At 30.6% G+C, this 13,766-nt stretch overlaps 2 protein-coding genes across 2 annotated transcripts; one reads left to right on the top strand and one right to left on the bottom strand.

Annotated features, from left to right (window-relative positions):
- The first annotated feature begins 3,663 nt into the window (after positions 1–3,663).
- Positions 3,664–5,173, top strand: LOC108323511 (mitogen-activated protein kinase kinase kinase 20). Its single transcript, XM_017555989.2, has one exon. It carries the CDS (start codon positions 3,937–3,939, stop codon positions 4,969–4,971), a length of 1,035 nt encoding a protein of 344 aa, XP_017411478.1. The 5' UTR covers positions 3,664–3,936; the 3' UTR covers positions 4,972–5,173.
- Positions 5,174–12,375: 7,202 nt separating this feature from the next.
- Positions 12,376–13,766, bottom strand: LOC108323512 (uncharacterized). Its single transcript, XM_017555991.2, has 3 exons — positions 13,147–13,766; positions 12,882–13,067; positions 12,376–12,801 (listed from the first exon to the last, which is right to left on the bottom strand). Exons 1-3 carry the CDS (start codon positions 13,642–13,644, stop codon positions 12,520–12,522), a joined length of 966 nt encoding a protein of 321 aa, XP_017411480.1. The 5' UTR covers positions 13,645–13,766; the 3' UTR covers positions 12,376–12,519.

Raw genomic sequence — 13,766 nt, 5'->3', positions numbered from 1 at the left:
TATGAAGGACTTAGGTATTTGTATGTCATTATAAGGTTTGTAATTTTGATTAGAAAAATTATGTGAGAGGATTTGTAATTTTGTTTAGAAAAATAATATGAGAAGGTTTACAAATTTTGCTAGAAAAATTACACAAGATGATTTGCCGTTTTTGCCAAAAAAAAAATTATATGAAAAGGTTTGTAGTTTTTGATAGAAAATTTTTATAAAAGTTTATACTTTTTTTCTAGAAAGGTTGCACGTTGAATAATAATACGTTTATTGAAAATTTGTAGATGTAGGTCTTGATGTGAAACTACATTCTTATTGCGTGAGTCTTAAAACCTTAAATTTAAAAGTAAATTTGAGATTGTATTTCTTTTATTTTATATGATTTTCTTATTAACGTTTTCTGAAACAAAATGCAAATAAGATGCTTTTGTGAGCTATATAAGAAACATTTGGTTTTTCATAATTTATTTGTTGTATTACATTACTTGTCTAATACTTTTTTCTTCTAATTTAATATTTTATTTAGTTATTGTAAGAATATTAATTTTCCCAATGTTTTTTCTCGCAATAATCTAACAAAATATTGTGGTGAACGTTGATCGAACACATAAGTGGGTAAGAGTCTTATATTTGAAGATTTCTTGTATTCAAAATCTTTCTAATAAAAGTTTCAGGTGTTATAAAAATAGCTTTTCTACAACAAGTAAATGTATGTCATTTTGTTATAAAAATGACTATACAAGTAGATCTTACGGTTGCTGAAAAAAAAAGTATTTATATTAAAGAAATTTGTACTTAAAAGAATAATTTTTAAAATTTCAAATATGAGATTAAGTTTTACATTAAATAATAAATAAAATAAACAATATATATGAAAAAAAATCTACAATTTTATTATCTTAATTTTTATTTTGGATGAAGGTGGTACTTCTCCAATTTTTCCTTAGCATGAACCCAACAATTATAAAAAAAACCATAAGCAATTAAGGTCAAACAGAACAATCTTGGGCACAGATTTTTAAAGGGATCAAAAGGGTCATAGCTCCCCCAAACTTCTGTCTCTAAATTTTACTAAAGTATGTAGAATGTTAAATTATACTTTTATGATAAAAAAATTAATTTCAAGCTTTGAATTTCGAAAATTATTTGAAGGTTTTGTCGCATTTGAAATGGTTGATTGAATAGGTGCATTGAATAAGTTTAGGAGAAGTAATAAAGAGAAAGGATACATTACTTAATCATTTAGTTGGTTGCTGGGGATTCCTTACCCTGTTAGACTTTGATAGTTTGGTTAGTTTGGTTTGTTCAGTACATGAAATTCCTCAAAATGTTTAGCGGAAGTTGTCGGTGTGGTTTTGAGATTTGATTATTTTGCAAGTAATAGTATTTGTATGTAGTAGTGGTTATTTATTAGGGTACCACTAAAAACCCATGCGGCAAACGGAAGGCATTCACTTCCAGTCAAACCTCGCCATTGGTTTCACACCAAACACGCTTCCATGTCATCTTAGCTTCCCTTTTTTCAAAAATTGACAATAAGGCCAACCACGTAGGCTATTATTATAGGTACCACAACTATATTATGCTGCTTTCATGCTAACTTCCCTTTTTTTTCAATCAATTTCAACATTATTTTTCTCCTCCTTTCACGTTCTGCTCTTATAACTACTAATTCAATCATCTCAAATAAATATGATTCATCTATCATGGTTTGGTAACTTCATTTTTTAATTCAATTTATTTTGTTTAACTGACATTAATAATTCAAATTAACTTTTTATTACAATTTAAATGGTTCAGTAAATATCAAATATAATTTGTATGCGTAAAGAAATTTATTAGTATAAAACTTATACTGATTTATTTTTCATGTATTTAAAGATGTTTCTCTATACAATTTCACGACTTGATTTAACCTGATTATAAAGGAATTAGACATCCTTTTTCGTAATTGAAGAAAATGAAAGTAGTGTTAGTTAATAAAACTCTATTAGACCTAGGTTAACTAAAAAACATTGAATCTTGATTTTCGTGAGAATGAACTAGGTTGCCACTTTCATATTTTATTTGAAAAAAATAAATATAAAAACTTATACTTTTTAAAACAAACTCACATACATTACACATATATATCTTTAGGAGATAATTTTATTTGGTAATTAATTACACACTAACTAAAAATTAAAAATAAAATATTGATTTAGAGTGAAAAATCCAATCTTCATGACCACGTGTAACTTTAGTGTTTTAATTTCCTTAATTCTTGAATACACTTCTGAACGAATAACTTCCAGCGCGGCAAATATATAGATGTATGTATCTTTAGAGAGTGTCGGCTGGTAATTGCACAAATCCAGGCTCTATATTTTATTTTTGAACGCCAAACATGAACCTTTTAATAAGATCCGAAACGTGTTGTATCACTGTTTACAGCACATTTTTATCATCTCTCCCAATTGAGCAGTCTATTTTAGATTGATTTAATCTGAACACGAGTTATCATATAGTCTCGTTGATTTGGCTCTGATTTGATTTCAAATAGGGATACATTATGTTTTATAGATTATCAAACAATTATACTGACTCAGTTGCAGCAGTAAAAAGTTTCCTGTCATGCAGTTGCACAAATCAAATCTTCGTTCCTGTCCTATTAATTTCCATCATTTACAGCAGAACTATCACATTGTTTTTTATACCATATATTTATATATTGAATCTCGAATTGCATAATATATAAATTGGAAAAAAAAAATCCTGAAGCGTGATAAATGAAAAAATTACTCAGAAATAAAATATCTTATAACAAATGAAATATATTTATTTAATTTAAGATTTTTAAAATTTCCTGAATATATATCTATTGTATAATGTGCGGGAATCCGCACACAAATAAAATTACACACGTTTATCTTAAAACAATAGTTAAGTTGCGTAATATTCGCACATAAATCTTCATAATTTTTCAAACTTCAACAAACAATATATAATTTACTCATATATAAAAACATAATTTACTTCTCACATGAAAATATTACTTTATATGAAAATCATTGTCACATGTTCAGTGTCCATAATTTCCTATTTTAAAAAAAAGAGACGAAAAAGCATGGATGAAGAATATTCCAACAAATGGTAGGAATATTTAAATAGAGATAGGAATTTGTTAAGTTTGAGCAAGAACTACCTAGCAATTTGTAATAGAAAGGATAAGACTGAGTGACGACAATTTGAGAGTAGGAAGCAGTGAATATTTTGAAGATCGTGGCCATTAATTTCTTCCTAAAATAAACATCTGATCAATGCAAAACACACTGGAGATATAATAACTATAATTTAGGAGCTAATGCGTGTAAAAGCATGACTAGGACAAAAAAACTATCTATACACTTAGATACTCTGATATGACTGCAGAAGATACGTAAAAGGACATAGTTACTCAACTCACACGTACCATACTCTGATAAATAAAAAAATTAGTGTAGAAAACAATAATGATAATATTATTAGTAGAATTTAGGGGGACGTATTTTTGGAAGTCACTTTCGCAGCAGCGTGATATCTGTCATAAAATCTTTGGGAAACGTTCATCTCATCAACCACGTTGAGAAGTGTGGTGAGATAGTTCACCCAATTTTGGAAAACACTCTTTGGCCTGAAAATATCCTCGCCTATCACGTGCTTCAATCATCTACGCATATTTAGTATTTTGCTTCTCACTTTTTTTCTCTTAAATATCTTTATTTCGCCAGACGCCTTAAGCCTTAGGTCATTCAATATCAACCGTATTTCACCATATATATAAAACAGAGCCTTGCTCATTCTTTCCAACCAACACTTCGCACTTCTTTCTTATTCCTATTCCCATTACTTCACCTCTCTTTTCTTTCTTTCTTTCCCACAAAGCAAAACCACCTACACAGTCACCTCACATATTACTTGCAACACATGGATTGGGTTCGTGGAGACGCCGTCGGTAGAGGAGGCTTCGCCACCGTTAGTTTAGTCATTCCGACTACCAGTCCCTCTCGGTTTCCGTCTTTAACAGCCGTCAAGTCCTCCCAGACACTCACCTCTTGTTGGCTCAAGAACGAGAAACACGTGCTCGATCACCTAGGTTCTTGTCCGAGAATCATTCGCTGCTTCGGAGATGACTACAGTTTCGAGAATGGTGTTGAGTACTACAATTTGTTCCTCGAATATGCCACCGCCGGGAGTCTCGCAGACGAGGTAAACAATTGCGGAGGCCGGATTCCCGAGCCTCAGGTTCGGCGTTATACGAGGTCCATCGTGGAAGGTTTGAATCACATACATCAAAATGGGTTTGTCCACTGCGACATAAAGCTTCAAAACATCCTCGTATTCGACGACGGGGAAATCAAGATTGCAGATTTCGGTCTGGCGAAAGAGGCAGGGGAGATAAAACAGAGGAAGAGTGAATGCAGGGGGACTCCGCTGTTTATGTCGCCGGAGCAAGTGATCGATGGTGAGTGTGAGTCGCCCGCAGATATATGGGCTCTGGGGTGCGCAGTTGTGGAGATGGTTACCGGGAAACCGGCGTGGAAGGTGGAGAAGGGGTCGAGTATGTGGTCGTTGATGCTTCGAATTGGGGTGGGAGAAGAGACTCCCGAGATACCTGAGAATTTGTCGAAAGAAGGGAAGGATTTTATCGAGAAGTGTTTTGTTAAGGATCCTAGAAAGAGGTGGAGTGCGGAGATGCTTTTGAAACACCCTTTTGTTTCTGATGGCACTGTTTCATTTAAGCGCGTTCACGAATCGCCCAGAAGTCACTTCGATTTCCCCGACTGGGTTTCTAGTACGACTTCTTCACTTCCCAGCTCGCCGGAATCTCAATCGCCATGGAATTTTGACGAGTCCCGTTTGGAAGGTTTCTGCTCGCCGGAGGACCGGCTCCGTCAGATATCAACCGTTGATCGGCCAGCGAATTGGTCGGAATCAGATGGTTGGAGTAGTGTTAGGTGAAATTGGCATAGGAATTGGAAGATTGTTGATCGCAATCTCGATTTTGATTATACTGAATTGGTTGATTTAATTTTTGTAAATTGGGTAGGATATACGTACATTTGTGATTTGTGAAGTGATTTGATGGAAGAGTTTTAACTGGCGCCGGTTGTGGCGCGTTGTACAGAGGCTGATTTTATAGTAAATTACTCGGTTACTGTTATTTGTGTTTAGCCTCTTTATTTCCTTCTATTTGGGGAATTCGATCTCATGAGGGGTTTAAAGTTTTAACTTTTAGGAGGGTGATGTTATGAATGGGGGAGAGGCGCAAACCCGTGGTTGTAAAAGCGTTGACATGATTATTGAAGGCATGATTGCATGTTGTCAAAGAGAATATGGGGTAAATGAAGTTTAAAACTTTTGGGTCGGTGTGGTCTGCGTCAAACACCCCCAATTTCTTCAATTTAATTTTGGCTTTTAACACTTTGACAAATTTGATGTTAATGGCCAATGTTTTTTTTAAAAAATATTTTGGTTTCCTTTGACTTGGTTGGTTTAAATTTAGTGTGAAATGAAAAGGTAAGGGGAGAACCTGGGCCTTCACAGCGTATCGTGCCAGCGTGAAGACAGCTCTTGGAGCAATTGGAAGAAGCACGGAATTAATAGTGCTCAATGTTATTATGACGATGAACAGAAATGTTTACATTCAAAGTTGTGCAAAACCATCTGAATTTCTTCTAAATCCATTGAATACAATCCAGCTACGAGATTAGGTATGGTGGAAAGAAAGGAATCGACCATTACCAAATTTACAGAAAGAGTTATAGAATTTGGGCGACCTAGGAGTGAGATCAAAGTATTCTAGATTTTCTTCTTGGAATACCACCCAAAAGTAAAAGGTCAAATAACAACTCCCCTATTCCTTCGTATACAAAACCAGAAAACCAAAGGGAAAAATCACAACACCCTGCGTGTTGTCAGAGTTTTGAATGATGCATCGTTTAGAAAAATCTTTCAAGAATGGTACAATAGAAAGTAGAAGTCAAGAAGGAGACTCAAATCTTGCTTATTAAAGAAAAAGGTCAACAGCAAAGTATTCGAGGATCATAAACAATGGCCACGATTTTTTGTGGGCACTAAAATGTGCTTTCCTACATATATAGCATTGGATACTTAAACAGTACTCCTTCCCATTTTTTTATCTGTTTTCTATGATTTTGTAAGAACAAATTAAATTATTTAAAAATTAAAAGAAACATAAAGATATAATTGTTAAATGAGAAAAAATTAAAAAGAAGTGAAAATTTTCTAAAAGTCCAACATTTAAAAGAACGGAAGAAGGGGTATAATTTTAGAATGAAAATATTATTGTTATTATTTATTATTGAATTGGCTTAAATTATCTCGTCCACCACTACTGTGTTAGTTAGGACATGGACCTAAGTTCGATGTGTTGCGGCAAATATTTAAAATGCATTGCACGTTTTGTCTTTTTGAGATTTTATTGCGTCCAAATCGAAAGAGAAACACTGCATTTGTGGCTGCTATTTTGTGAAGCGTGTGGTGGGCGTGTTTGGATTACATTTTGTAAAAATCGTATGTTAACTTAATATATGGTGTAGTAAATATTTTCAACTTCTACACGTATCACATAGTTTGCGAACAAAACTCAATTTAATATTACTCAATCATGATTTTTCCAAATAAGCATGGGTTATGTATGATAATTTTGCTGACTTTTATAGTAATTATTTTAAAAAGTATACTAACTATGATTTTTGTATAAGTAGAAATTAAAATCATTCAATTTATATTCTTCAAAACTTTGATTTAGCAGCATCCAGAAATTACAATTCACACATGCAAGAAAAAAGAAATCGAAGAAGAAAGAGCATGCAGGTGTGGAGGTGAATAAGGGCGGTGCTATAAGTTTGAGCTGAAAGAAAGATGGTAGCCCACAAAGCAATAATCAGAAAATGTATTTGAGGGTTACTCCCTACACCACCACACATTGCTTATTGTACTACCACAACTTTTTTAAATTCTAAAACTATCTTTTATATTTTAAAATATCTTACACCTCCTCCTTTTCTCTTGAACGGATGTCGACATCTGTTGAAGAAAAAATTCTTCAACAGATGTGCCACATCCGTTTAGTTTTTTTTTTTTTAAGTTTTTAGTTTTTTTAAGTTTTTAAATTAATATATAAATATTATTTAATTTTTTTAAAATTATTACTTAATTACTTATAAATTAATTTTTCTTTATTTAATAAAATAATTATAATTAATTTAATTTATGTATTATTATTTTAAATAATAATTAAAATACTTTTTAAAAATTTATTAAAACAGATACGGATGTGGTGATATCCGTAAAGTTTTTATCTTTTTAAAGTTTTTAGTTTTTTATTTTATTATATTTTAAATTAATATGTAAATATTATTTAATTTTTTTAAAATTATTATTTAATTAATTATAAATTAATTTTATTTTATTTAATAAAATAATTATTATTAATTTAATTTATGCATTATTATTTAAATAATAAAATAGTTTTTAAAATTTATTAAAACGGATCTATGAAGTTTTTTCTTTTTAAATTTTTAGTTTTTAATTTATTATATTTTAAATTAATATATAAATATTATTTAATTAATTTAAAATTATTACTTAATTATTTATGAATTAATTTTATTTTATTTAATAAAATAATTATTATTAATTTAATTTATATATTATTATTTAAATAATAATCAAAATAGTTTTAAAAGTTTTATTAAAACAGATGTGGCAATCCGTTAACGGATGTCGCCACATCCGTTGAAGATTTTTTTTTTTTAATAAAAATAATAAATTAATATATAAAATATGTGAACGGACGGATGTCAACATCTGTTGAAGGTGAAACGGATGTTGAGACAAAATTGGTATGAAGTGGTGTAGGAAGTATTCGGTGGTAGTGGAGGGAGCAACTGCCTATGTATTTAGATTGATCCAAGTAAAAGGCTCTTGAATAGGGTCCATGTGAAAGATGGGCCATGTAATTCTGTACCATTGATCACTATTCTCCTTCGTGTTCCTCAATTTCGTAACACTATATTAAGTGTAGCACATGCATGTTCTCCTTTTAATTTCAATCATAGCCATAAAAATCACCTCAAGTACTCACCGAATGCCTGCTAGAGAAAGATTAATCATGGTTTTTTTTTCAAGTTTTTTAATTCAGTCAAGAATATATTTTACTTTAATAACAATTCAATATCAAACTACAATTAGAAATGTATGGGTCATATAATATTGTTAATAAACACAAAAGAGGTATAATATAGTTACTTGTACTGATTTTAATTTTTTCATAGCTTTATTTCTTCTGATTTCATATTCTTAATAATTCCTTGAGAGAATAGTTTGTCGCAAATTAATATATTAAATATAGGAAAGTATATTACCCTAAATTAACACCTTCTACGATTTAATGATGTATCTATTTATAAAACATCATTATTAGTAACTATACTTATGCTATTGGTAAGTGTAAATGTTCCAATCGGTGATATTAATATTTATTCGTTCATTTGCTTTATGATTATTTGTGTCATGATCTGGTAAGAAACCACAAAAACTTAATTATTTTGTCCAAAGTGAATTATAATTTATAATCATGATGGGAAATGTAACTCATTTCTTTTAAATCTACCAGTAAAATTAAAAAAAATGAAAAATATGGCTTTTTATATAATTGAATGATAACATTATCAACTAGGTTATTTGTGAAACCAAATTCACTCTATCAACAGAGAAAAGAAAATGTTGAGAATGATCTAATTTGGAGCAATGTTGAAGCAGTCCATGTGAAAGATGGGCCACAGAATTGTGACCCGCAAATTATCTTTGTACGATATAGTACACTCTCTTTCCTTTTTTACTCCCTAATGCACTTTTAATTAATTTTTTAATTTCTAATACTATACCGAGAATAGATTTCATGGAATGCTAATCCTATCCCGGCTTTCAAGATAGCTTTCAAGATAAATATATTTTTAAGTTTATATTTATAATGTTATTTTTTTTAAAAATTACTATAAATCTTATATTTTATCGTTTCTTATAATGAGCGCAAGTTATTAATTAATATTAAAAAAAATGAATTAAAGTACTAGTTGAGTGAGAAGATCAATCAACTTGTTCTTTCCATTTTAAAATTATGAACAAATAACAAGTACAATCAATTATGTTTAGCGTTTGAGGCCTATAATTTGTAAAAAAAATAAAATCAAATGATAGTTCTATACTAAACTACCTATTTAATATTTTTCATTATTTTTTCTTCTTACACATCACTCAAAATAATTAAATTATATTAACTTAATTTTTATATTGTTATACTTTTATATCAGATCATAACTACTTAATATATTGTATAATATATATGTATGGGTATATATATATATATATATATATATATATATATATATATATATATATATATATATATATATATATATAACATTTATAACTTTATTATACAGTTATTTCATTTTTCATATGCTTTACTTTTAGTTTTTGAGACATTTTTATCCATTAGTAATAAACTATATTCATTATACATATTTATTTTAATTTTGAATTTTTAGTTCATCTAAATTTCCTCATTGTTTTGGCCATATGTAATTCCTAATTCTTAATTATGCCCAAAAATAAGGCATAAGAAATCATTTACCAAATTTATGTGTTTTAATTTTTCTCTTTTTCTCCCTTTCCTCTTTATTTTCATTTTTGTCTTTTCATGTTCTTTTTACTTTTCTTCTGCTATGATTTCTACTTTTGAACAATGGTGAACTAATTATTTGAGGATCAATTCCTGGAATAAAGATCAACTAACAAACAAGTTGAGTTTTGTACCCATCGTTTTCTATTTTGAATTTGTTTTTTTTTTCTCTCTAAGTTTTTTTCATATCATTTTGCATTTCTAAAACTATAATTTAAACAAAAAACGAATTGAATATTGATTTACTAACTAAATATGAATTATATTAAAGGATATTGTGATTTAATTTGTATAAATTGACTTGGTTAATTAATTAAATAAGTTAATTGTTCAACAATCTTTAGATATGTTATGATAGTGGTAAGTGTATCAAATCGTACATGTAATAAAATAGAATGTCCAAATATTATTTTTTTCAATAGACTTGTGTTTGTTCAAAATAACTATGATTATTTATTTATTCAGGTTAAGAACTTTGAAATATTGAAAAGTATTGGTTTTTAATAAAAAATTCTAAATTCTAAAAAGCAATCAAATTTATGAAATTAAATATATAATAGAGATTTCATTGGAGCTCGGTCTCATATATCACTACCATTTATACCAAAAGCTAACAAGTCCTAATTCCTTATAGACAAATCTAAACCTTACTAATAAAATATCTAATTCCTTAAATATTTTTATCAAAAGTGTATTAAGGTCAAATGTTTAAATTGACCAATTAATAAAACTTTAAGTTTAAAGGCAAAATTTATTAGTTATTTTATCCTAATCAAGATTCTAAATTACTTTTTCAATAATTAGATACCATGAAATATGCAATCAATAATTATGCAATTAAAAACAAAAATAGAACACAAAGTAATGGAAAATAAGTACACTGGATAACAAAAATCACAAGGAGTGAATGAACATTATATCCAATCCCAATGAATAAGAGAGTTAATTACTTTTAAACATTTTGAACACTATAAAAGAGATAGATGATGAAAATAATGGTGATGATGAGTGCCTCTTGTCTATCCCCTAAGGTTAATTTTCTATTCTCCAAAAGATTGTCTTCTAAATTGTAACCGAATTAGACTAGGTCTGAAATTTGTACTTATAAATGATAATCGATAATTTTTTATACATTTTTCAATCTTCTAAATTTTTCACTTATCTACAAAATATTTCACAAATAAAATTCAAATACTTATCTTTTCCAAGATTATTTTTAAAATCTTAATTATCTATACAAATAATAATAAAAGTACCAATAAAAATTAAAATACTTATTTTTTCTAAAATTATTTAATAAACCCTTAATTATTTAAAAGGATAATAATAAAAATATCAATACAAAATAAAAATAAACATAATAAAAAATATATGATAATGGCCATTATCAAAGATTTTATATTGTTTAATTATTTGAAAGCGTGATTGATCCATATTAATTATCTAATTATGGTTTTGATTTCTGAATTTCTTTTACAAATTTTCATTTCATGTTTTCAATGCCTAAACCACAGTTTAATTTGTAATAGAATAATAATAAATATTGAATATAGTTCAATATGTATTTTCAACTAATCAAACTATTTATTGCAAAATCAGATTGAATTAATGACATAATCAACATTATGTGTTTAATTACAAAATCGGATGAAAATTTAATATTACGATGAGTTGGGTCATCTTAAGCCCATACAAATAAAATATCCATTAAAATATTACAAATGGTCAAAGATTTCAAGATACGCGCAATTTATATTGATTGTAATTTATTATGTCACTTACAAATTTTTTTTATTTGAGCACCCACATATCACTATAGGCACACTCACTCATCAAATGAAAAAACAAAAAAGAAATATGTTATAATATCAAAAATATATATAAAAAACCCGTCTCGAGTAAAAGTATTAAATAATGAAAGAAAATAATTCGATCTTATAAATTGGTTTTAATTTATATAATAACAATATTTTTTCAAAAATGTTTTTCATAAAAAAAAGAGTAAAAGTTGTATACGAATTTGGATTTTAATGATGAATTTTGACCTATTGACATTCTCATGCAAAAACAAAATTCAGAATTCCAATTACCCGAGTTTGGAATTCTAAAGTGAAAAAAAAATATTTTTATAAATATTTTGAATCTTGTAAAATTTTTGGACATAGGTTTTTGTTAAAAAAATTATCTTCATGGTTAGTTAAATCAATGGAGCGTGGTATACTATTTTGTCACTTCAATAACTGGCCAAATATTGAAAACATTATTCTGAACGCCCTTTATAATGTAGTGTAATCACTTTTAAAAAAATTATAATAATGTATAGTGCTATCCAAGCTTTTGTCTTTATCTTCTTTAAGAAATGAAAGAAAATCTTACAGGTATTTTTCCCGCTTCCACAAAGTTTACATGTGAAGTAAGTAACGTGGGAAGCGTATTTACTTCATTCTTTAAATCATAAACAACATAAACTGGATTATTTTATATATTAACCATGATTTGACCCAGCAATCTATTTCATTTTTGGGGTTTAAGTAGCCCAAAATATCAGTTGATGAATTCAATATTTTGCTACTTGTTCCAGCTACCGCAACTACGATTGCTGATACATTTATATAGGGGGAAAATGGGAAAGACAAACTGAGACAGCTAGAAAATAAAAGTAAAAATAATTTATATTAAGCATTGAAAAATAACATAACAATAGATGTTGAAAACTGAAGCACCGACTGCATCCAACCACACCCTTGAAAACAAAATATTAAGGTTTGGTTTATTAAGTAATTAATGACGGTGTTGACTTACTGGTAATTGCACTTCTTGACCAGCGAAATGGCCACGCCCATCTTCTTCGGATCAAAAACCACAGAACACTCAATCTTCTCGTGGAACTTGGGTTTCACCAATTTCCCCAAAACGTAAGCCCTGGACCGCACCATCACGCTCAACGTCAACGGCACCGGTTCCGGTGCCCCGTTCACAGTGTTCAGGTTCGCTCCCCCTCCGTACAGTGGAATGTGACTCCCTTTCACCCTCACTCTAACAGATCTTTGGCTCTTCCTAGATTGGTAGAACTTTGGCATCTGCGACGTTAACCAAATTAAGCTAAGCCCCACATTAACAAAATGTAATGATTATGTTAAAAAAGTAATTATCAACTTACAGTTCCAGTGGCAAGAGTGAGTTCATAAAAATTTAGATCTAGGGGAGTTGAGGTGACATGGACCCCGAAAAATGTAGCTGTGTTGCGAAACGTCAACTTCACAGATGAATTCATGGAGACCAAGCTCGTGGCAACTCCTGACTCATCGGCACCCGCTTGAATCAGGAACTGATCGAAGGTTATACTCTGAAAGATTTCACACATGAATTGGTTTGCAAGAGTTAATAACTGAAATGTATATATATGTGTGTTTAGAAGAATTAACCTTGAGTGAAATGGCAGGCTTTTGGGGGCGACTTGCGGCCCAGAGAATGAGAGAGAAAAAGGAGAAGAGAAGGAGGAAGGCGAGAATGAATGCCGGGAAATAGCAGCGACGAGGGAAGCCATGTTGGGCATTGTCGTGGGCGTCGAGGAGACCCTCTTCCTCGATGGCGTGGAAGTGGTCCTTCCAGGGCCTCCATGGGCCCTTGCGGTTGGTGGAGCTGCTCTTGCGGGAGCCGGAGAAGCGGGTGGAGGCGGACTCACGAGAGTGGCGGCCCAGCGATGAGTTGGAGTGGGAGTGGGGCGGAGAGCCCAATGGGCTTTGGAGCGGGCTGGAGTGGAAGGAGTTGGTGGTCTTCTCGCCGTCGTGGGAGGAGTCGCGGGAAGGGCTTTGGACGTAGTATACGGGCCGGCGGGGAGAGCGGGGCGGTGAGGACTGGGAGAGGCTGCTAACCTCGGAGTCTGTCTTGGTCAGTACTGCCACGTTGTCGTTGGGTTTCATGTTTCTCTCTTGTTGAATGTGATGTGAGGAATAAGAAAAAGAGAAAGAGAGTGCGGAGTAGTGAAGAAGAGTCTGAGTGAGAGAGGTTGGTGTGATGTTGGCGCAAAGAGTGTAAGCAGAAT

This window comes from Vigna angularis, chromosome 1 (assembly GCF_016808095.1).
Source record: "Vigna angularis cultivar LongXiaoDou No.4 chromosome 1, ASM1680809v1, whole genome shotgun sequence".
Classification (NCBI taxonomy): domain Eukaryota; kingdom Viridiplantae; phylum Streptophyta; class Magnoliopsida; order Fabales; family Fabaceae; genus Vigna; species Vigna angularis.
The sequence above is the reverse complement of the archived record's forward strand: the minus strand, read 5'-3'. Positions and strand labels throughout refer to the sequence as shown.

Bases quoted from the DNA above. Each gene is read 5' to 3' on its own strand.
- LOC108323512 (XM_017555991.2), bottom strand. From the start codon at position 13,644: ATGAAACCCAACGACAACGTGGCAGTACTGACCAAGACAGACTCCGAG. The intron at 13,068-13,146 runs GTTAATTCTTCT...GAAATCTTTCAG, and splicing joins AGCCTGCCATTTCACTCAAG to AGTATAACCTTCGATCAGTT. The intron at 12,802-12,881 runs GTAAGTTGATAA...TTAACGTCGCAG, and splicing joins TCACTCTTGCCACTGGAACT to ATGCCAAAGTTCTACCAATC.
- LOC108323511 (XM_017555989.2), top strand. From the start codon at position 3,937: ATGGATTGGGTTCGTGGAGACGCCGTCGGTAGAGGAGGCTTCGCCACC.